Here is a 25210-nt window from a genome sequence, read left to right on the forward strand (position 1 = left end):
GCGGAGTGTCACGCTTTCCAAGACAAATGTATATTTTTTTGTCGAAGTGAAAGGCAAACCTGTAATGGCTAGTTTGTGGGGATGCACTTGCAGTAGTGAAAAAGGCCAATTTGGAGCGTCATTGCAGCTCGAAACATGCTAAACCGAATGAGTTGCAAGAACAACTTCGAGTGGATAAAGTCATTGCTCTTCAGTGGGGCGTGGTTGCCCAACAAGCCGCCTTTACGAAACCTCATTTGGATGAGGAAAATGTTATGCAAGCAAGTTGTGTTGAACGAGCTTATCGCAAAGAAACTGAAGCCTCATTCGGAAGGAGAAAACATTGAAGGACTCCGCAAGACATTTCTTTGGCATGTGACGAAACGACTGACAACAAAAAACGCCCACTTTGCAATTTTTGTGCGTGGGATTACCGCTGAGTTTGACACAGGGGAGGAATTGCTGTCTTTGGAAGCCATGCATGGCACCACCAGAGGTGCGGACTTGTTTGAGAGACTTGGCTTGAGCAAATTTGAGCTACGGTTTGAAAAATGATGTGGCCTTACTACAGATGGAGTGCCAGCCATGGTTGGCTCGAAAAAGGGGTTAACCTCATTAGTGAAAAAAGACACGAGTCGTCTCAATCTTGATCCAAGTGTATGCAACTGCATCATACATCAGAAAGTCTGTGTGTACAGTCCCTAAAGCCGACCAATGTAATGGCAACTGTAGTGTCGACCATTAATATTATCAAAAGCAAAGGGCTGAACAACCGCCAGTTTAAGGAGCTATTGAGTGATCTTGAATCGGAGTATGGTGATCTGATTTACCACTGTGAGGTGCGATGGTTGGGCCGTGGAAACATACCCGTGCGGTTTTACGGACTGAAGGAGGAAGTAAAACAATTCATGGAGATGAAGGGGAAACCTGTAGTGGAACTGAGTGATGACAAGTGAATGTGTGATTTGGCCTTCATGGTGGACATGACTTGAACGTCAAGATTCAAGGGCCGAACCAGCTTCTCAGCGATCTGCTGTCAAATGTGAAAATGTTCGAAGTGAAATTAAAGCTGTGGCAAGTCCAAATAGAAAGGGGTAACACAGTTCATTTTCCTACTCTGCAAGGACAAGAGCCTGAGATTATGTCGGAATATGCCGGTGAGTGTGGAAAGCTCGCAAAGGCATTTTGTGAGCGGTTTAAGGGTGTGAAAAGTAAACAACTGCAGTTGAATATATTTGCAACCCCGTTTAACGTCGAACCAGTGGATGTGCCGGATGGCCTACGACACGAAGTCATTGAGCTGCAAAGCAATAACGAGCTCAAAGCCAGGTACAACAACCTCCCTCTCCTTGAGCTCTACAAAATGTATGTTAGCGCTGAGAATTTTCCTGTTCTGAGGAGACATGCACTTAAATTTGCATCTGTGTTCGGGACGACCAAACTGACTCTTGCAAAGACTCGATTCTGCTCAAGACTAACTGACACAAACCTGGAAAACCAGCTGCGAGTAGCGTCGTCTTCTCTGCCAGCTGACATCAAACGCCTCAAAGATAAGCAGTTTCAGCCATCGCATTAGAGGTGAGCTTGAACAAGTAATCATAATAACAACAACATTATTTACAATACTAATATTTATTTAAATAGGATTTGCACTTTTCTAAATACTCAAGGACACAGGAAACGTCATAAAAGTCATATTTAAACTATAAAACCAATGTCAGTGATTAAAGTCACATTAAAACATGAATAAACCAGAAAAGCACATTTTAATAAGGCCGCTGAATTAATGTATAAATATCCCTTGATAGAAAAACGGTTCCCCACCACTGATATAGATGATACTTTCATGATACTAGTTGATTATATACAGTGTTTTTAAAGGGGGAGTGTGAATGAATGATGTTGTGGGATCATTGGGATGACAAACAACAGGAGATGATCAGGCTGGATTCAAGCCATGTGTTTTGTAATCGGATGTCAATTTCAGGCGCCTGTGTTATCGGCAATTATAGAGGATGTGGACAAAGCTGAAAGAGCTGGACAACAAGAGAAGGAGAGAGTTACTAGGGCTTACATATCCTCTATGTAAGGGGAACAACTGAAGACTATTTCTTTTCTGCACCAGCAATTACTAAGGGAGCAAATGACCACTCTGCTTTCAGATGGAGTCTGGCCACGCTTCATGTGGACTCAATTAGGCACTAATCACAGACATATTGAGCAGCAGTAGCATTTACAGTGAGGGATGAGATATGGAAGGCTTTTGGGAACGAAATGGAAGGCTTGCACACACACACACCACACACATACACACACACAGCCTAACTTCTCTTGACCTGGCTGAAGGTCTGCTGGGGGGGTAAACGAAACATGGGCATTGCTGGTCAAAGTGCCCTTTTCCATTGAATTTCATTCAGAGACAACTGAATGTTAATTGTAAGACAAAGCGTCACCTTGAGTAATCCAGCCTAACCAAAACAGCTGTCACCATTTATCAAGTGTTATGCTTCTGTGCAAAGTCTGTACTCATTATTTTGCAGTGGGGTTCAAACATAGTGAGAAGTTGGAACAAAGGTGAAATAAAGGTGAAGTTAAAGGGATACTTTTTTCAATGAGGCCCTTTACCTACTTCCCCAGTGTCAGATGAACTAGTGGATACCATTAGCACGTCTCTGTGTCCAGTATGAAGGCAGTTTCGCAAGTCAACGCTAACTAGCGTTACCCATAGACTTCCAGTCATTGCGCTATCTGCACGCTAGTCTATCGTGGATACCCATAGACTTCCAGTCATCGCGCTAATGCTAGTTAGTTTCTCGAGCCAATGCTATCTCGTCAAGGAAAGTGCAATCAAGGACTTGTTGTTGGACTTTTCTGTTACCATCTGGTGCAAACATATAATATATAAATACCTTATTCAGCACCAGATCCCGAAGTGAGCCACATTCATTATACAGATCAAATAAATATCTATTCTATGCAGCTGACAAAACCCACTCGATAATATGGGTCACTAGCTATATTTTGAAATCCCCATTGCCCTACATCCCACACTGTCCTACTGTCCTACGTTACATGAGCCGTGAATTGGCCGTGCAGAGCCAGACATGTAAAGTACTGTAACTAGAGCTTTTCACTGACTCAGAACAGCAGCATGTGTCAGACTCAGCCAGTCTGGACGTGACTAAATGCCACACAACATGGCCTGCATATTAGTATGAGCTGTTTGTAGGGCCTCTACTACAGACTGTGGCTACATGTCAGATGACATTCCCTATGGTGTACTACTTTTAGACTATAGCCTTATGTGACTTTGGTCAATTTTATAGAGAGTAATGTGTAGTGGTTTGGTGCTCTGAGATCTGTATAAAATCTTTAGAAAACTTTTGCCTATTGCATACCATACCGTCAGAGTTATGGTCAAAGTTGGCCAAAACACATATAGATCTGGGGTATGAGTCATAATACTCATAAAACCTAGTAGTCAAACAAGGAAATGGTTCCAATTGTTTTCCCACCATTCATTTATCCCATATGGGATTTTAGAAACACTTAAAATAAGGGCTGTGTTTCATGTAGGCTTACGTTTGTGTGACGTTTTGATAACCGTGAAAATTCTCTCTAGGAAAAGGTGACTTATCAATATATTCACCTGTATTTACCCTCCAAACATGAAATGCTAATTAGCTGCTAATGTGGCTATCATAAAGAACTACAAATGCCATTATGATCTGGACGAGACTGCCAAATCGAGGCAAAGGTGAGAATCTCTAGATTAACTAATGTTAGCTAAATTTTGAAATTAATAAATTGGCAAAATTTAATTAAATTGACAATTCTGTGAACTGTCTTTTACAAGTTTTAACTTAACATAGTACCTGTTAGCAAAGGTGTCAGCAAGAGATTATGTGCAGATGCTTGCAGGGATTTGTAGTCTTGAATGATGTCTACTTTGATGCTAATGATCATTTTCTGATCTGAGAGTAAATAGTGCCGAATATATTGATAGACGTCACCTTGTCCGAGAGAGATTTACACGGTTATCAAAACATCGCCAGGTTAAGCCTTATATTAAGTGTTTCTAAAATTTCCCATGGGAAAAATGAACAGTGGAAAAATAATTGAAACCATTTCCCTGTTTGACTGCTAGGTTTTATGGGTATTATGACACTGTGGGGCTCTATTCAAATAGAAAAAAGTTTAATGACTTCATTATTAAAGTGACCAGTGTGTGTGTGTGTGTGTGTGTTTGTGTGTGTGTGTGTATGTATGCACGTATGTATGTATGTATGTATACACACACAGGTCACTTTAATAATGTTTACGTACAGTTGAAGTCAGAAGTTTACATACACTTAGGTTGGAGTCATTAAAACTTGTTTTTCAACCATTCCACACATTTCGTGTTAAACTATAGTTTTGGCAAGTCGGTTAGGATATCTACTTTGTGCATAACACAAGTCATTTTTCCTAAATTTGTTTACAGACAGATTATATTCACTTATAATTCACTGTCTCACAATTCTAGTGGGTCAGAAGTTTACATATGCTAAGTTGACTGTGCCTTTAAACAGCTTGGAAAATTGCAGAAAATGTCATGGCTTTAGAAGCTTCTGATAGGCTAATTGACATCATTTGAGTCAATCGAAGACCTCAGATAAAAAAAACTGTAGACCTCCACAAGTCTGGTTCATCCTTGGGAGCAATTTCCAAACGCCTGAAGGTACAAGCAATAGTACGCTAGTATAAACACCATGGGACCACGCAGCCGTCAGACCGCTCAGGAAGGAGACGTGTTCTGTCTCCCAGAGATGAATGTACTTTGGTGCGAAAGGTGCAAATCAATCCCAGAACAACAGCAAAGGACCTTGTGAAGATACTGGAGAAAACAGGTACCAAAGTATCTATATCCACAGTAAAACAAGTCCTATATCGACAGAACCAGAAAGGCCGCTCATCAAGGAAGAAGCCCCTGCTCAAAAACCGCTATAAAAAAAGCCAGACTACGGTTTGGAACTGCACATGGGGACAAATATCATACTTTTTGGAGAAATGTCCTCTGGCCTGATAAAACAAAAATATAACTGTTTGGCCATAATGGCCATCATTATGTTTGGAGGAAAAAGGGGGAGGCTTGCAAGCCAAAGAACACCATCCCAACCATGAAGCACGGGGGTGGCAGCATCATGATGTGGTGGTGTTTTGCTGCAGGAGGGACTGGTGCACTTCACCAAATAGATGGCAACATGAGGTAGGAAAATTATGAGGATATATTGAAGCAACATCTCAAGACATCAGTCAGGTTAAAGCTTGGTCGCAAACGGATCTTCCAAATGGACAATGACCCCAAGCATACTTCCAAAGTTGTGGCAGGACAACAAAGTCAAGGTATTGGAGTGGCCACCACAAAGCCCTCAATCCTATAGAAAATTTGTGGGCAGAACTGAAAAAGCGTGTGCAAGCAAGGAGGCCTACAAACCTGATTCAGTTACACCAGCTCTGTCAGGAGGAATGGGCCAAAATTCACCCAACTTATTGTGGGAAGCTTGTAGAAGGCTACCTGAAACGTTTGACCCAAGTTAAACAATTTAAAGGCAATGCTACCAAATACTAATTGAGTGTATGTAAACTTCGGACCCACTGGGAATGTGAGGAAGGAAATAAATGCTGAAATAAATCACTCTACTATTCTGACATTTCACATTCTTAAAATAAATTATCCAAACTGACCTAAGACAGGGAATTTTTTCTAGGATTAAGGTGTATGTAAACTTCCGACTTCAACTGTGTATACTGTATTCTAGTCAAGGCCATCCTATTCAACTATTGCTGTATATGTAATGGTTTTCTTCTGGTGAAAGAGAGGCGGACCAAAATGCAGCGTGGTGGTTATTCATGTTTAATTTATAAAGACACTATACATGAATAAACTAACAAAAACAATAAACGTGTGAAAACCTAAACAGCCCTATCTGGTGCAAACACAGAGACAGGAACAATCACCCACAAAACCCAACACAAAACAGGCTACCTAAATATGGTTCCCAATCAGAGACAATGACTAACACCTGCCTCTGATTGAGAACCATATCAGACCAAACATAGAAATAGACAAACCAGACACACAACATAGAATGCCCACCCAGCTCACATCCTGACCAACACTAAAACAAGGAAAACACATACGAACGATGGTCAGAACGTGACAGTATATATACTATTCTATCCACGTATTCTTCAGATAAACTATATAGTATATGCACAGAAATATTTGAAAAGGATGGCCTTGACTAGAATACAGTATATACCCATTTTCATATGCAAAACAGTATTTAACATTATTAAAGTGACCAGTGTTCCATGTCTATGTACATAGGGCAGCAGCCTCTAAGGTGCAGGGATCAGTAACCAGGTGCTAGCCGGATAGTGACAGTGACCAAGTTCAGGGCAGCGTACTGGGTGGAGGCCGGCTAGTGGCAGTCTGGACGGCCTTGAGAAGAAAGCTGTTTTTCAGTCTCTCGGTCCCTGCTTTAAAGCACCTGTACTGACCTCGCCTTCTGGATGATAGCGGGGTAAACAGGCTGTGGCTCGGGTGGTTGAGGTCCTTGATGATCTTCTTGGCCTTCCTGTGACACCGGGTGCTGTAGATGTCCTGAAGGACAGGTAGTGTGCTCCAGGTAATGTGTTGGGCTGACCGCACCACCCTCTCAAAGGTGCATCTGTAAAAGTTTGTGAGGGTCTTAGGGGCCAAGACAATTTCTTCAGCCTCCCGAGGTTGAAGAGGCATTGTTGTGCCTTCTTTGCCACACTGTCTGTGTGGGTGGACCCCTTCAGATTGTCAGTGATGTGTACGCAGAGGAAGTTTTTCACCTTCTCCACTGCGGTCCCATCGATGTGGATAGGGGTGTGCTCCCTCTGCCATCTCCTGAAGTCCACGATCAGCCCCTTCATTTTGCTGAGGGAGAGTATTTTCCTGGCACCACTCCGCCAGGGCCCTCACCTCCTCCCTGTAGGCTGTCTCACCATTGTTGGTAATCAGGCTTACCACTGTTGTGTCATCTGCAAACTTGATGATTGAGTTAGAGGCGTGCATGGCCACGCAGTCATGGGTAAACAGGGAGTACAGGAGGGGGCTGAGCACGCACCCTTGAGGGGCCCCTGTGTTGAGGAACAGCGTAGTGGAAGTGTTATTGCCTACCTTCACCACTTGGGGTGGCCAGTCAGGAAGTACAGGACCCAGTTGCACGGGGCGGCCAGTCAGGAAGTTCAGGACCCAGTTGCACAGGGCGGGATTCAGACCTTGGAGAGTACTATGGTGTTGAAGGCTGAGCTGTCGTCAATGAACAGCATTCTTACATAGGTATTCCTCATGTGCAGTGCGATGGCGATTGCTTCACCCGTGGATCTATTGGGGCGGTATGCAAATTGCAGTGGGTCTAGGGTGTCGGGTAAGGTGGAGGTGATATGGTCCTTAACTAGCCTCTCAAAGCCCTCCATGATGACAGAAGTGAGTGCTACTGGGCAATAGACATTAAGTTCAGTTACCTTCGCTTTCTTGGGTGCAGGAGCAATTGTGGACATCGTGAAGCAAATCAATTCGCCTCAATGTTTTGCTACCTTGCGTGTTGGTTTGTACTGAACAACACATTTCCCCGAAATGCACCCTTCTTCAACAGCCTTTGGGGGTCACCATTTGAAATCGACCTTCCTATTGCTTTTCGACCCTTTTCCCCAAACTCCGCCCAGAGAAATATGACATTTGTGATGTCAGGTAAAAAAAAGGTAATCCTTTATCTCTCGTGTAACTTTAGGGTTATCACTGGGAGGACATGACAATAGACATTCTCATTCCCACCTATAGGAAAAGGGGATTACTTTTTGTCCTTCTCCATTTTCAAAGTTGTATCTCAGGGCAATGTGTTACATGTACTGTACATATACAGTGTGTGGGTTGGATAACAAACAACGTACAGTATTCTTTCCATTATGAAAGGATACATTATCATTCCTTTAGACGGTAAAGCAGGACCTGGCCTGGTATGGCTGCCACTGTAGCAGACGCAACCAGGCCGGTAGATGTAACCAAGCCGGTAGATGTAACCAGGCCGGTAGATGTAACCAGGCCGGTAGATGTAACCAGGTGGGCTCTCACCCAGGGGAGGATCCCTCTTCATTTCATTGAGGTCCATTCATCGTTATATCTCCTGTTATCTGATTACCTTTCTTAATTGGAGAAGTGGGATCAATGTTCATTTGATTCCCGCTGTCCTGTTCTGGGCCAGAAGAGAGGTGGATGACAGACCGAAGGAGACAAAATAAGAGGGAGAGGAGATGAGTGAATGAAAGTCAGTGGGTAAATGAGGAGGAGGTTTGGATACTTGGGTCAAGTTGACCACGACACACCTGAAGGACACTCTTTGTCTGATGACGTGAACAAGCCACCCACCTCTGGAATACAACAAACGTGTATACATATCCCCACATGCTCAGAGATGGCAAATTCATGAGAACACCCACAGACACTCACACAGAGGTAAATTCAGAATAACTGTATGAGAACAGTGACTACCTGGGAATAGAAGGGCAAACCTGGGGGATTTGAGACCAACATAAAACCTAGATGATATGCTACGGGGTTTGAGACTAAAATAAAACCTAGATGACTTGCTGGGGGATTTGAGACCAAAATAAAACCTAGATGACATCCTGGGGGATTTAAGCCCAAAATAAAACCTAGATGACATCCTGGGGGATTTAAGACCAAAATAAAACCTAGATGACATCCTGGGGGATTTGAGACCAAAATAAAACCTAGATGACATGCTGGGGGATTTGAGACCAAAATAAAACCTAGATGACATGCTGGGGGATTTGAGACCAAAATAAAACCTAGATGACATGCTGGGGGACTTGAGACCAAAATAAAACCTAGATGACATGCTGGGGGACTTGAGACCAAAATAAAACCTAGATGACATGCTGGGGGATTTGAGACCAAAATAAAACCTAGATGACATGCTGGGGGATTTGAGACCAAAATAAAACCTAGATGACATGCTGGGGGATTTGAGACCAAAATAAAACCTAGATGACATGCTGGGGGATTTGAGACCAAAATAAAACCTAGATGACATGCTGGGGGATTTGAGACCAAAATAAAACTAGATGACATGCTGGGGGATTTAAGACCAAAATAAAACCTAGATGACATCCTGGGGGATTTAAGACCAAAATAAAACCTAGATGACATCCTGGGGGATTTGAGACCAAAATAAAACCTAGATGACATCCTGGGGGATTTGAGACCAAAATAAAACCTAGATGACATGCTGGGGGATTTGAGACCAAAATAAAACCTAGATGACATGCTGGGGGATTTGAGACCAAAATAAAACCTAGATGACATGCTGGGGGACTTGAGACCAAAATAAAACCTAGATGACATGCTGGGGGACTTGAGACCAAAATAAAACCTAGATGACATGCTGGGGGATTTGAGACCAAAATAAAACCTAGATGACATGCTGGGGGATTTGAGACCAAAATAAAACCTAGATGACATGCTGGGGGACTTGAGACCAAAATAAAACCTAGATGACATGCTGGGGGATTTGAGACCAAAATAAAACCTAGATGACATGCTGGGGGATTTGAGACCAAAATAAAACCTAGATGACATGCTGGGGGATTTGAGACCAAAATAAAACCTAGATGACATGCTGGGGGATTTGAGACCAAAATAAAACCTAGATGACATGCTGGGGGATTTGAGACCAAAATAAAACTAGATGACATGCTGGGGGATTTAAGACCAAAATAAAACCTAGATGACATCCTGGGGGATTTAAGACCAAAATAAAACCTAGATGACATCCTGGGGGATTTGAGACCAAAATAAAACCTAGATGACATCCTGGGGGATTTGAGACCAAAATAAAACCTAGATGACATGCTGGGGGATTTGAGACCAAAATAAAACCTAGATGACATGCTGGGGGATTTGAGACCAAAATAAAACCTAGATGACATGCTGGGGGACTTGAGACCAAAATAAAACCTAGATGACATGCTGGGGGACTTGAGACCAAAATAAAACCTAGATGACATGCTGGGGGATTTGAGACCAAAATAAAACCTAGATGACATGCTGGGGGATTTGAGACCAAAATAAAACCTAGATGACATGCTGGGGGATTTGAGACCAAAATAAAACCTAGATGACATGCTGGGGGATTTGAGACCAAAATAAAACCTAGATGACATGCTGGGGGATTTGAGACCAAAATAAAACTAGATGACATGCTGGGGGATTTAAGACCAAAATAAAACCTAGATGACATCCTGGGGGATTTGAGACCAAAATAAAACCTAGATGACATCCTGGGGGATTTGAGACCAAAATAAAACCTAGATGACATGCTGGGGGATTTGAGACCAAAATAAAACCTAGATGACATGCTGGGGGATTTGAGACCAAAATAAAACCTAGATGACATGCTGGGGGACTTGAGACCAAAATAAAACCTAGATGACATGCTGGGGGACTTGAGACCAAAATAAAACCTAGATGACATGCTGGGGGATTTGAGACCAAAATAAAACCTAGATGACATGCTGGGGGATTTGAGACCAAAATAAAACCTAGATGACATGCTGGGGGATTTGAGACCAAAATAAAACCTAGATGACATGCTGGGGGATTTGAGACCAAAATAAAACCTAGATGACATGCTGGGGGATTTGAGACCAAAATAAAACTAGATGACATGCTGGGGGATTTAAGACCAAACAAAATAATTTACATTTTTGTTTGTCATACGCTACATAAACAACAGGTGTCGTAAACTAATAGTGAAATGCTTAGTTACGGGTCTTCCCAACAATGCAGAGACAAGAAAAGAAATAATTTTAAAAAATAACGGCAAGGAAGAAATCGATGTCCAGGGGTACAAGGGTATTTGTGTTTAGATATGTACGTATACTGTAGGTAGGGGTAAAGTGACTAGGCAACATGAGAGATAACAGTAGCAGCAGCGTACGTGATGAGTCAAAAGAGTTAGTGCAAAAAAGGTCAATGCAGATAGTCCGGGTAGCTGTTGGTTAACAATTTAACTTACTATTTAGCAGTCTTATGTCTTGGGGGTAGAAGCTGTTCAGGGTCTTGTGTGCAATAATAGTGCAATAGTAATGTTTAACATGATTTTTGAATGACTACCTATCTCTGTACCACACACATACCGATAATTGTAAGGTCCCTCAGTCGAGCAGTGAATTTCAAACACAGATTCAACCACAAAGACGAGGGAGGTTTTCCAATGCTTTGCAAAGAAGGGCACCTATTAGGACATGGGTAAAACAAAAAGTAGACATTTAATATCCCATGAAAAATGATTATTACCTTTTGGATGGTGTATCAATAGACCCAGTCACTACAAAATACAGGCGTCCTTCCTAACTCAGTTGTCAGAGAGGAAGGAAATCGCTCAGGGATTTAACCATGAGGCCAACGGTGACTTTAAAACAGTTATAGAGTTGAATGGCTGTGATTGGATAAAACTGAGGATGGATCAACAACAACATTGTAGTTACTCCACAATATGAATCTAATTGACAGAGTGAAAAGAAGGAAGCCTGTACAGAATACAAATATTCCAAAACATGCATCCTGTTTGCAACCAGGTACTAAAGTAATACTGCAAAAAATGTGGCAAAGCAATTCACTTTTTGTCCTGAATACAAAGTGTTGTATTGATTTTATCCCAAACAACACAATACTGAGTACCACTCTCCATATTTTCAAGAATAGTGCTGGCTGCATCATGTTATGGGTATGCTTGTAATCATTAAGGACATTGGAATTTTTCAGGATAAAAAAGAAACGGAACTAAGCACAGGCAAAATCCTAGAGGAAGACCTGGTTCAGTCTGCTTTCCAGCAGACACTGGCAGGAGAATTCACCTTTCAGCAGGACAATAACCGAAAACACAAGTCCACACTGGAGTTGCTTACCATGTAGACAGTAAATGTTCCTGAGTGGCCGAGCTACAGTATTGACTTGACTAAATCTACTTGAAAATCTATGGCAAGACGTGAAGATGGTTGCCTATCAATGATCAAGGACCATTTGACAGAGCTCGAAACACAATCCAGGTGTGGAAAGCGCTTAGAGACTTATCCAGAAAGACTCACAGCTGAAATCACTGCCAAAGGTGCTTCTACAAAGTATTGAGAGTTGCTTCTACAAAGATGTGTGAATACCTATGTAATTTAGATATTTCTGTATTTCATTTTCAATAAATGTGCAAAAATGTCACTTTTCATTATGGGGTGTTGTGCGTAGATGGGAGAGAGAAAACAATCTAATCCATCCACAGTATTCAGCCCCAGACTTTTTCCACATTTTGTTGTGTTACAGCCTGAACTCAAAATGGATTAAATAGTTTTCCCCCCCTCTTATTTCGATCTTACAGCCTTATTCTAAAATAAATAAAAATCCTCAGACATCTACACACAATACCCCATAATGGCAAATCGAAAACAAGTTGACATTTTTGAAAATGAAAAACCTTATTTACATAAGTATTCAGACCCTTTGCTATGAGACTCGAAATTGAGCTCAGATGTATCCTGTTTCCATTGATCATCCTTGAGATGTTTCTACAACTTGATTGGAGTCCACCTGTGGTAAATTCAATTGATTGGACATGATTTGGAAAGGCACACACCTATCTATATAAGGTTCCACAGTTGACAGTGCATGTCAGAGCAAAAACCAAGCCATGTGGTGGAAGGAATTGTCCGTAGAGCTCCGAGACCAGATTGTGTCGAGGCACAGATCTGGGGAAGGGTACCAAAACATGTCTGCCGCATTGAAGGTCCCAAAGAACAGCGGCCTTCATCATTCTTAAATGGAAGTTTGGAAATACCAGGATTCCTAGAGCTGGCCGCCCAGCCATATTGAGCAATCATGGAAGAATGGCCTTGGTCAATGAGGTGACCAAGAACCCGATGGTCACTCTGACAGAGCTCCAGAGTTACTCTGTGGAGATGGGAGAATCTTCCAGAAGGACAACCATCTCTGCAGCACTCCACCAATCAGGCCTTTATGGTAGAGTGGCCAGACGGAAGACAGTCATCCTCAGTAAAAGGTACATGACAGCCCGCTTGGAGTTTGCCAAAGGCACCTAAAGACTCTAAGACCATGAGAAACAAGATTCTCTGGTCGGATGAAAACAAGATTCAACTCTTTGGCCTGAATACCAAGCGTCACGTCTGGTGGAAACCTGGCACCATCCCTACAGTGAAGCACCCTGGGGCGGCAGGGTAGCCTAGTGGTTAGAGCGTTGGGCCAGTAACCGAAAGGTTGCAAGTTCAAAACCCCGAGCTGACAAGGTACAAATCTGTCGTTCTGCCCCTGAACAGGCAGTTAACCCTAGGCTGTCATTGAAAATAAGAATTTGTTCTTAACTGACTTGCCTAGTAAAATAAAGGTTAAAAAAAAATGGTGGTGGCAGCATGATGCTGTGGGTGTGTTTTTCAGCAGCAGGGACTGGGAGACTAGTCAGGATCCAGGCAAAGATGAACATAGCAAAGTACAGAGAAATCATTGATGAAAACCTTCTCCAGAGTGCTCAGGCTGAGGCAAAGGTTAACTGCCTTCCAACAGGACAACGACCCTAAGCACACAGCTAAGACAAAGCAAGAGTGGCTTAGGGACAAGACTGAATGTCCTTGAGTGGCTCAGCCAGAGCCCGGACTTGAACCCGTCTCTGGAGAGACCTGAAAACAGCAACGCTTCCTATTCAACCTGACGGAGCTTGAGAGGATCTGCAGAGAAGAATGGAAAAACTCCCCAAATACAGGTGTGCCAAGCTTGTTGCTTTATACCCAAGAAGACTTGATGCTGTAATCGCTGCCAAAAGTTCTTCAACAAATGACTGAGTAAAGGGTCTGAATACTTATGTAAATGTCATATTTCAGTTTACATTTTATTTATAAATCAGCAAAAATGTTTAAAAAAAAAAGTTTTTGCTATGTCATTATGGGGCATTATGGGGCATAAAAAAAAACGATTTAATCAAATTTTACAATATGGCTGCAACGTAACAAAATGTGGAAAAAGTCTGGGGTCTGAATACTCTCTGAAGGCACTGTATATGCAGAGTCAGGAAGGATATTAGGAGAGCAAGGGAAAAGGTGGGAGAGAAGAAGGAGGTGTGAAGAATGTTATACGGTGATGATGGCGAGAGTGTATCTGGGGTTGACAAACACAGGAGGATGGTTTCCAGGTGCTGGTGAATGAGGGAGGTCTCTCTGTTAGAGCCAGATGTATATGGATAGCAGGTAAAGTGCTAAAACCTACCTGTGACAATACTGCATCAGTCTCAATGTATCTGCTAATCTCCTTTAGGTCATGGGATGGACAGAGGTAGGGTAAGTGGATGTGTGTGTGTGTGTGTGGGGGGGGGTGCAGTTGGGTGAGTGTGTGGAGGTGCTTTGCCTGGATGAGCTAAGGAGAGCAAGGGAAGCAGAAATTGTAGCCTACGTGAAAATAAATTTTGTGGCAATGGAGACAGAGGTGGTTAAATCCCCCCCAAAAAACTAGGCACCAGGCACCTGTTAAGAATGATCCCAGGAGATGAAGCCTCATAACTGTTGAACAGTCATGTGACGTTAAGAAATTAATGAACATGCAGTAATGCAACATCTCCAGTACTGTATCAGTCTGCATCATTGATACAATGGTGCAGTGCTATAGTTTGTGTGACTAAACAGCCTTTCGAAACCAATATCTGACCACTGAGCCACACGTAGGCTTCACGTGCATGTGGGGGTCACCAGTTCACATATGAGTGGCCGGCACACCTCATGGTCCGACTGTAGCCCTTTCATCCCTGGGGTTACTGACGCTCGAGCGCGGGGGGATGCTGGAACGGCACAGGGGCGATACCGCTGCCTAGCAACTCAAACGATTTGAAAATGGAGGGAAAGAAGGAGTGCAGGGAGACAAGTAGGGAAAAAAGGGAGCTGCAGGAAAGGAGGATAATAGGTTGCAGTAATAGGCTGCTCTCTCCTGCTGTGTCTGCCTAGCAACAGTGCCAAGCCACTCACCAGTGGTTTGGTCACTGTTGTCATGGAGACCACACACACATACAGTTTTCCGCTCCTGAAGGAGAAGTGATTGGAAACTCATAAACAGCAATACACAGAGTGACGTTTGACATTTGTAGTGCTCGTCATTGTTCCCCAGCTCCAAAATTATAATCTAAATGAGTCTTTATACAGATTAGATGCAATTCCCTCAAGGTTTTGCATCCCTATGTTTTATCATGTACCGAAATGCAATTGTTTCTTTGCTGCAGGTAGAGTTTTTTTGTGTCCTGCATGAACACTCTGAAATAAATCAGATCAAAGTTTATTTGTCACGTGCGCTGAATACAACAGGTGTAGACCGTACAGTGAAATGCTTACTTACAGGCGCTAACCAATAGTGAAAAAAATGTATTAGGTGAACAATAGGTACAGAAATAAAAGAAATAAAACAACAGTAAAAAGACAGACTATATACAGTAGCGAGGCTATAAAAGTAGCGAGGCTACATACAGACACCGGTTAGTCAGGCTGATTGAGGTAGTATGTACATGTAGATATGGTTAAAGTGACTATGCATATATGATGAACAGAGAGTAGCAGTAGCGTAAAAGAGGGGTTGGCGGGTGGTGGGTGGGACACAATGCAGATAGCCCGGTTAGCCACTGTGCGGGAGCACTGCTTGGTCAGCCCAATTGAGGTAGTATGTACATGAATGTATAATTAAAATGACTATGCATATATGATAAACAGAGAGTAGCAGCAGCGTAAAAGGAGGGGTGGGGGGGGGCACACAATGCAAATAGTCCGGTTAGCCATTTGATTACCTGTTCAGGAGTCTTATGGCTTGGGGGTAAAAACTGTTGAGAAGCCTTTTTGTCCTAGACTTGGCACTTCGGTACAGCTTGCCATGCGTTAGTAGAGAGAACAGTCTATGACTGGGGTGTCTGGAGTCTGACAGTTTTTAGGGTCTTCCTCTGATTCTGCCTGGTACAGAGGACCTGGATGGCAGACAGCTTTGCCCCAGTGATGTACTGGGCCGTACGCACTACCCTCTGTAGTGCCTTGCGGTCGGAGGTCTAGCAGTTGCCGTACCAGGCAGTGATGCAACCAGCTCTCGCTGTTGCAGCTGTAGAACCTTTTGAGGATCTCAGGACCCATGCCAAATCTTTGTAGTTTCCTGAGGGGGAATTGGCTTTGTTGTGCCCTCTTCACGACTGTCTTGGTGTGTTTGTACCATCCTAGTTTGTTGTTGATGTGGATACCAAGAACTTGAAGCTCTCAACCTGCTCCACTACAGCCCCGTCAATGAGATCTCTCACATCTGTGGATCTTTTCAGGCGGTAAGCAAATTGGTGTGGGTCTAGGGTTTCTGGGATAATGGTGTTGATGTGAGCAATTACCAACCTTTCAAAGCACTTCATGGCTACAGACGTGAGTGCTACGGGTCTGTAGTCATTTAGGCAGGTTGCATTTGCGTTCTTGTGCACAAGGACTATGGTGGTCTATTTGAAACATGTTGGTATCACAGACTTAAATCAGGGACATGTTGAAAATGTCAGTGAAGACACCTGCTAGTTGGTCAGCACATGCCCGGAGCACACGTCCTGGTAATCCATCTGGCCCCGCAGCCTTGTGTATGTTGACCTGTTTAAAGGTCTTACTCACGTCGGCTACGGAGAGCGTGACCACACAGTCGCCTGGAACAGCTGATGCTCTCACGCATGCGTTGCTTGCCTCGAATCGAGCATAGGAGTGATTTAGCTCGTCTGGTAGGCTCGGGTCACTGGGCAACTGCTTCCCTTTGTAGTCTGTAATAGTTTGCAAGCCCTGCCACATAAGACGAGCATCGGAGCCGGTGTAGTATGATTCAATCTTAGCCCTGTACTGACGCTTTGCCTGTTTGATGGTTCGTCACAGGGCATTGTAGGATTTCTTGTAAGCTTCAGGGTTAGAGTCCCGCACCTTGAAGCGGCAGCTCTACCCTTAAGCTCAGTGCGAATGTTGCCTGTAATCCATGGCTTCTGGTTGGGGTATGTACGTACAGTCACTACGGGGACGACGTCCTCGATGCACTATTTGATAAAGCCAGTGACTGATGTGGTGTACTCCTCAATGCCACAGGAAGAATCCCGGAATATGTTCCAGTCTGTGATAGCAAAACGGTCCTGTCGTTTAGCATCTGCTTCATCTGACCACTTTTTTATAGACTGAGTCACTGGTGCTTCCTGCTTTAATTTTTGCTTGTAAGCAAGAATCAGGAGGATAGAGTTGTGGTCGGATTTTCCAAATGGAGGGCGAGAGAGAGCTTTGTACGCGTCTCTGTGTGTGGAGTACAGGTGATCTAGAATCATTTTCCCTCTGGTTGCACATTTAACATGTTGATGGAATAGTTAACATCCTAATGACAAGAGAATGAACCGTTTATACCATCATCAAACTAATTCCATATAATGAGAGTACAAGACAGTGTGCAGGAAGGAACAACAGCGGAAATAGCAACAGCAGACAATATGTTGTATTTTACACTGTGAGTACAGGCTGATTTGGAGCTGCAGTCTAGGCTACCAACTGAGCCCTAGTGCACACTGAGACCTCCATTAGGGGTAATTCTGGCCTTCCTGTTCTGTCTGATGAGTGGAGAATATGTAGCCCCCACCATCTCATGTGCTGTCTGTACAATTTTCATGCATTTACATTTTAGTCATTTAGCAGACGCTTAAGAACATACTTTTTTATACTAGTGGAACCCGCAACCCTGGCGTTGGAAGTGCCATGCTCTACAAACTATGCTACATGGGACTACACCTGGGGCCGCATGGCAAATGGCCCAGAAACACAAGAACAATACAATTACTTGAAAGAAATCTCTCAAGGAAAGACGCAAGCAGGTTTATCAAATCAAGCACATAGCCATGTAATCTCCATAGACAAACATTGGCAGTAGAATGGCCTTACTGAAGAGCTCAAAGACTTTCAAAGTGGCACCATCATAGGATGCCACCTTTCCAACAAGTCAGTTGGTCAATTTCTGCCCTGCTAGAGCTGCCACGGTCAACTGTAAGTGTTATTATTGTGAAGTGGAAACGTCTAGGAGAAATAACGTCTCAGTTGCGAAGTGGTAGGCCACACAAGCTCACAGAACGGGACCGCTGAGTGCTGAAGCACGTACTACCAAGTTCCAAACTGCCTCTGGAAGCAACGTCAGCACAATAACTGTTCATCGGAAGCTTTATGAAATGGGTTTCCATGACTGAGCAGTCACACACAAGTCGAAGATCACCAAGCGTGATACCAAGCATCAGATGTAGGTGTGTAAACCTCGCAGCCATTGGACTCAGAAGCAGTGGAAACGCATTCTCTGAAGTAATGAATCACACTTCTCCATCTAGCAGTCTGACAGAAGAATTTGGGTTTGCCGGACACCAGGAGAACGCTACCTGCCCCAATGCATAGTTCAAACTGTAAAGTTTGGTAGAGGAGGAATAATGGTCTGGGGCTGTTTTTCATGGTTCAGGCTAGGCCCCCTTAGTTCCAGTAAATCTTAAGGCTACAGCATACAATGACATTCCAGACGATTCGGTGCTTCCAACTTTGTGGCAACAGTTTGGGGAAGGCCCTTATCTATTTCAGCATGACAATGCCCCGGTGCACAAAGCGAGGTCAATACAGAAGCGGTTTGTCGAGATTGGTGTGGAAGAACTTGACTGGCTTGCACAGAGCCCTGACCTCAACCCTATTGAAAACCTTTGGGATGAAATGGAACGGCGACTGCGAGCCAGGCCTAATCGCCAAACATCAGCCCGACCTCACTAACGCTTGTGGCTGAATGGAAGCAAGTCCCTGCAGCAATGTTCCAACATCTAGTGGAAAGCCTTCCCAGAAGAGTGGAGACTGTTATAGCAGCGAAGGGGGTACCAACTCCATATTAATGCCCATGATTTTGGAATGAGATGTTCGATGAGCAGGTGTTCACATACTTTTGGTCATGTAATGTATGTCCTACAGAGCCATTGTACCGACTTCCTGTTATGATGAATATTGCTTCAATACAAAGTGAAGTGCTGTCATTATGTCTGGCCTATCAGACAGTGTGAGTGGGTCTGGGACCGGAGAATTATGGGTTTTCAGCTAGCCAAACAAACAAACCAATGCACACACACCTAGCACAAACATACACTCAAACACACTCACTCTCGCACCCACAAACTCTCTCTCTCACACACACACAGAGACACAGACACACAGACTTACATGAATGCGAGTCCCAGATAGTTGGCAGTGCTGCCCCAGTACATAGGGTTCTCAGTTACATTGAAGGGGAAACCTTTCACTTTCTCTTCCATCAGAATCCCAAAATAGTCACCTGGAAGAAACACACGGACATAGGATTTTCAATACATCACACTACAGGTGACCAGATACACTACCCTCACAAGGCACACTGATAAGCTTTAATATTGCAGATAGATTGTGGCTCTATTAATGTTATTGTCTGCATCATTTTCAATCACCAATATACACTGAAAAAAATATAAACGCAACATGTAATGTGTTGGTCCATGTTTCATGAGCTGAAGTGAAAGATCCCAGAAATGTTACATATGATTTCTAACTGCCATATATGTATTTTCCACTCTGTGCTGTGATGTTTTACAAAGGTTCTGAACCTTTATATGCTCATAGTTTCTAGAGATTGCAAATTAAATAAATATTTTTGCTAAGAGTTGTATTATATTACTGATTGATTGACTGACTATGACTTTTCAAATCACCCAGAAGTGCTCTTTTCAGAGTTAGCTCCTAATAAATGTTGCATTTTTTTTTTACCATTCCTGAACCTTCGACCAAAAACAAGCTACATATGAGCAGTACCAAAACAAGTGATCTAATGATTCTGTCTCTGGGATGGTTGTATCCCCCGTATATATAAATAACATTGTATTGATTGCAAGAATTTGAAATAATAATTTAAATTAAGTTTTGAATCCGGCGTCGTTTTATGCATCAATTCATGAACCATATGCCATGGAATCGGTACATCGAAAATCTCCTCCCAACTATTTTGCAACCTGTATGGCGCAGCTGTACATTTATCACAATCTTTAACCAATTTTGGTCTTTAATGCAGGACAGACAAGTTCCTTATCTTCTCCCCCTTCCACTTGCCTCCACCATTTTTGTGGTAATGCTGCAATCAGTTGGTTGTAACTTCGGATAGAGCAGACATTTCCATATATTTTTGTTAACTGCATGTGACATACATTAACTCCACCAGTTCGATTTATGATAAAAAACGTATCAATTTATTTTTAAATTCTCAAAAAATCATGTTTTTTTTTTATCAATTTGTGTGTTTGAGATGAACCATAATATTTGTTCTGTCTTTTCGGGTGGAATAAAACAAAAAAAACGGTTTTAAAAATAGCAATATTTTGGAGATTCATTCATTTTCAAAAGGCCATTCTTGAACACTGGGTGTGCCATTCTTGCTAATCTGCTAGAGAACCCGTTTGGATTTAAGTATAGTTTTGTATGACTGACGCTTTTAGTGAGATGTCTAATGCATGAATATTTAATCATTTCTTCCCTCCAAATTCATATTCATTATATAAATAGGCCCATTGAATTTTGTCTGGCTTACCATTCCAAATAAAGTGGAACATTTTTTGCTCATGTAATTGAAGTGATCATTCAAGTACGAATGATTATATGAATATAAAATACAGAATATGTTCACTTTCGTATCAGGGTGCTAATGGCTAAATATTTTGGCTTGGTGGATGGTTATAAAATGGAGGAAGGTGGAGGGAATGTATGAGTGAGGCTGGTGGCAGGAGTCTCTGATCTGGGGCATAACACAGTGAGCACCTGGCTGCATAACCTGCCAGTGGGAGCTCTCCCACCATACACAGACGACACAAAAATGCACTATTATGGTTGGTTTGGCAACATCTCTGGATTTTTGCATTAGGGTGAGGAGGGGTATACTATGAAGTTACAGTTGGAAGTCGGAAGTTTACATACACTTAGGTTGGAGTCATTAAAACTCGTTTTTCAACCACACCACACATTTCTTGTTAACAAACTATAGTTTTGGCAAGTCTGTTAGGACATCTACTTTGTGCATGACAAGTCATTTTTCCAACAATTGTTTACAGACAGATTACATACACTAAGTTGACTGCGCCTTTAAACAGCTTGGAAAATCCCAGAAAATGATGTCATGGCTTTAGAAGCTTCTGATAGGCTAGTTGACATAATTTGGGACAATCGAAGGTGTACCTGTGAATGTATTTCAAGGCCTACCTTCAAAACTCAGTGCCTGTTTGCTTGACATCATGGGAAATATCAAAAGAAATCAGCCAAGACCTCAGAAAAACTATTGTAGACCTCCACATGTCTGGTGCATCCTTGGGAGCAATTTCCCTGAAAGTACCACGTTCATCTGTACAAACAATAGTACGCAAGTATAAACACCATGGGAACAAGCAGCCGTCTGACCGCTCAGGAAAGAGACGCGTTCTGTCCTAGAGATGAACGTACTTTGGTGCGAAAAGTGCAAATCAATCCCAGAACAACAGCAAAGGACCTTGTGGAGATGCTGGAGGAAACAGGTACAAAATTATCTATATCCACAGTAAAACGAGTCCTATATTGACATAACCTGAAAGGCCACTCAGCAAGGAAGAAGCCACTGCTCGAAAACCGCCAAATGAAAAGCCAGACTCTGGTTTGCAACTGCACATGGGGACACAGATCGTACTTTTTGGAGAAATGTCCTCTGGTCTGATGAAACAAAAATAGAACTGTTTGGCCATAATGACCATCATTATGTTTGGAGGAAAAAGGGGGAGGCTTGCAAGCTGAAGAACACCATCCCAACCGTGAAGCACAGGAGTGGCAGCATCATGTTGTGGGGGTGATTTGCTGCAGGAGGGACTGGTGAACTTCATAAAATAGATGGCTTTATGAGGTAGGAAAATTATGTGGATATATTGAAGCGAGCCAGCTTCATCTAGCTTCACATTCCAACTCAGGCTTCATCCATGTTACGAAGGTGGATATTGATCCTGCACCTGCCGCTAACTCAAACCAGGATTGCAACTGCACGTGTGTCGCAGCTGTATAGCACAACGAGTCGAACGCCAAACTCTTCATTGAGACAATGCTGGAACAGCAATTTACTCTAGGGGCAAATCCGTGACATATTTTCATTTTTCCCGAAATTAAAATGAGAGACAAATTATCCTGAAAATTCAGCCTACGGTGGTTAATAAACTGGGTGTTTCGAGCCTCTGATGCTGATTGGCTGAAAGACGTGCTATATCAGACCGTTTACCATGGGTATGACAAAACATGTATTTTTTCTGCTCTAATTACATTGGTAAACAGTTTAAAATGGCAATAAGGCACCCCAGGTGTTTGTGGTACATTGCCAACATACCATGGGCTTTATCCAGGTACTCAGAGCTGCATCGTGCTTAAGAACAGCTCTTAGCTGTGGTATATTGGCCATATACCAAGCCCCCTCGGGCCTTATTTCTTAATTAGAAGTGCCATCTTTCTTTTATTACACGTATCGTTAATGCCGTCTTATCAATGAACCTGGCACCCTTTTTTCCAATCCTATTGATCAAATAATGGTCATACAAAATGCCATTGCTAAATTTGCAGTTTGATAGGTATTTTAATATTAATATTTTTAACAAAATATTTGATCAATCAAATATTTAATCAGTCTTTTTCCTCAAATGAAAGGGAGGATGATGTAATTTTTGCAAGAGGGAGAGAATCTGATTTCTGGCAAAAATGTGAGTCACCTTCGTGGCAACGGTTATCCCGAGTTTAACTCTGAATTTAGTTGAGCTCCTCTATCCCGCTTCGAAGTATACCCCTCAGCTGTTTGGTTTGATAGGTGAAAGGTGGAGAGCGGTAGGGGCGAAGGGCGGTGTCAAGACGTTTGCCTGGGGGTAGGTTTATGACAGTCATAAATTCCTCTTTCCCCCTTTTTCCTCGCTCTACCCTACTGATGTTACATTTGCAAAACCCTTGGTTAACATAGAGATTCTGGGAACATCAGAAGGTGGGGGGAAATGAACTGTATTCTGGTAATCTGACCAATTGAACATATGCAGTGGTACTTAATGAATATGATGTCAGTTCGGTTGTCATCTGAGACATTCTCATCAATGATAAGATGACAAACTCTACAGTGGAAAGTCTACACATCAGAATTATCGGATTCACATGGAATTGTTGTTCAATTTAAATGTTTCAATATGAAATTATTCATGATGGGATGAAATGTGATTTTAGCTTCTAAAATGTAAGATTTGGGTTTTCATAAGGTAGGGCTCTGCTCAATCAGTGGCCCGCCCCTGTGAAGGGACATGGGCTATAAAACTTTTCAAACACGCCCTCCTCTCCCTTCCTATATAAAGCCTTGACGACAATATAACCTCCTGTTCCGAGGATGTTGGGACAACGGTCCGATGTCAGAATGAATGTCAGAATGTTCAGATAATAACTACAGAATGAAGCCAACATCAGCGTGAGCTTTGGCTGCAAATGGTATGAACTTTGAACTCTTATTCACTACAGAAGTGATACCTCCTAGCTGTTGGGTTATCAACAGCCGCTGCAAACAAGGGTTTGGAAGGAACAGACAGAGTATCCCGTCTACCACACAACGGCGTTACTACAACGTATCCAATTGACAACCAGAGACATTCTTCAAAGGACAAGGGACTCGGTTGGACAACACGGCCTTCCATCTACCACCAACCTACCGAAGCGGAGCTCAGAGTAAATATTTATTGCATTTTCCTTTTCCAAATGGCCGGTAATTTAGAATGCATAAGATACTGTATTTACAATAGCACAGCTTCGCCCTTTGTTCTTCAGTCTTCCCACTCTTTCACTCAAACCCAGCCCCTTTTCTTTTGTGTAGCAAGCGGTCATATCTGTTCCGCCCGCCAGGGACGTTTTACTTTATGACGTCATTTGTAATCAAGTGATGATTTAATTATGTGTAATTCTGTGTGATTAGTTAGGTATTTAGTAAATAAATAATTAAACCCAATTTTGTATTGCTGATTCAACTTGTTAGCCAGGGTTCGTGCAGATAACCAAGAATTTACAACTTTCAGATGAGACTGAATTAAGATGACGATTAATATTGACTGCTATTGATGTAAAATCTTACTAGGTCTTTAAGAGTTTATTCGGAAGATAACAGCTCTATAAATATTATTTAGTGGTGGCCGACTCTCTAGTTAATTACTTAATCCGGCATAGCCAAAGACACGACAGAGGTTACACTAAAGTAAGGTGTAGGCTGAGGCATTGCTCAGTGTAACTGGAGAACTCGCATGGCTTCGACTGCAGTGTGAATTATTTTCCATACAAACAGTAAAACAGACAAGTTGATCTTTTCTAATTCACACAGATGGCCATTTTCATTTTCTCTTTAAAATGCCAAATGTAAGAAGAGGCAGGTAAATACATGTTTTTATATATAATGGGTTACATTATGTAGTCTGTGTGATTGACTTACATCAACAAATCTTTGCTGAATAGAAACCTGGCTTTTAGGGCATCATAACAAAACCATGGTAAGCTAAATTGACTTTCTCTGCGTCACTTTAGAAGATAACTATATTTTTCAATTTGGTTACGAGACTTCAAACCCAGACTTGTTGACAAATGACCAAAGTCACTGAAGGAGGGTTTCTTTACAGTACACTACATTATCTAGAGACTGCAAGCCCCCCCCACCAAACTGGGGTGGCTCTGCTTTATGTATTCTTTGAGTATTAGAAATACCGGTCTCTTGACGTAAAAAACAAAACAAATGACACTCAGCATTCACATGATGGCTTAAAGGTGAAAAATATAAGTGATAAAGAGTTTCAGAGAAAAAAATGAATGCAAGAGCTGTGGAATATGGACAAAAACCCATTAGAATGATACGTTTATAACAATAATGTGCACCTCCGTTACTTTTTTACATTACCCTTAAAACTACTACTAATTTGAATGGCAGAGCTATCAACGTACCCATTAGCAATTGGCCATATTAGCAGACTTAATTCATTTCAAACATCACATTTCCGTATAGGTAAACTATTTATATTTACTG

At 42.4% G+C, this 25210-nt stretch overlaps 1 protein-coding gene across 11 annotated transcripts in view; it reads right to left on the reverse strand.

Annotated features, from left to right (window-relative positions):
- Positions 1 to 25210, reverse strand: part of pemt (phosphatidylethanolamine N-methyltransferase) — a 75585-nt gene that overhangs the window by 5888 nt on the left and 44487 nt on the right. For 7 of the 11 annotated variants that reach the window (XM_031799376.1, XM_020454219.2, XM_031799377.1 and 4 more), the window contains 2 exons: positions 19321 to 19432; positions 1469 to 1562 (listed from right to left, as the gene is read on the reverse strand). In XM_031799376.1, the coding sequence (XP_031655236.1) occupies positions 1469 to 1562; positions 19321 to 19432 (206 nt within the window). The remainder of the gene's footprint in view (positions 1 to 1468; positions 1563 to 19320; positions 19433 to 25210) is intronic. The other 4 variants (XM_020454217.2, XM_031799381.1, XM_031799380.1 and 1 more) reach the window with 1 other exon arrangement.

Source organism: Oncorhynchus kisutch, linkage group LG20 (genome assembly GCF_002021735.2).
Source record: "Oncorhynchus kisutch isolate 150728-3 linkage group LG20, Okis_V2, whole genome shotgun sequence".
In the NCBI taxonomy this organism is placed as follows: domain Eukaryota; kingdom Metazoa; phylum Chordata; class Actinopteri; order Salmoniformes; family Salmonidae; genus Oncorhynchus; species Oncorhynchus kisutch.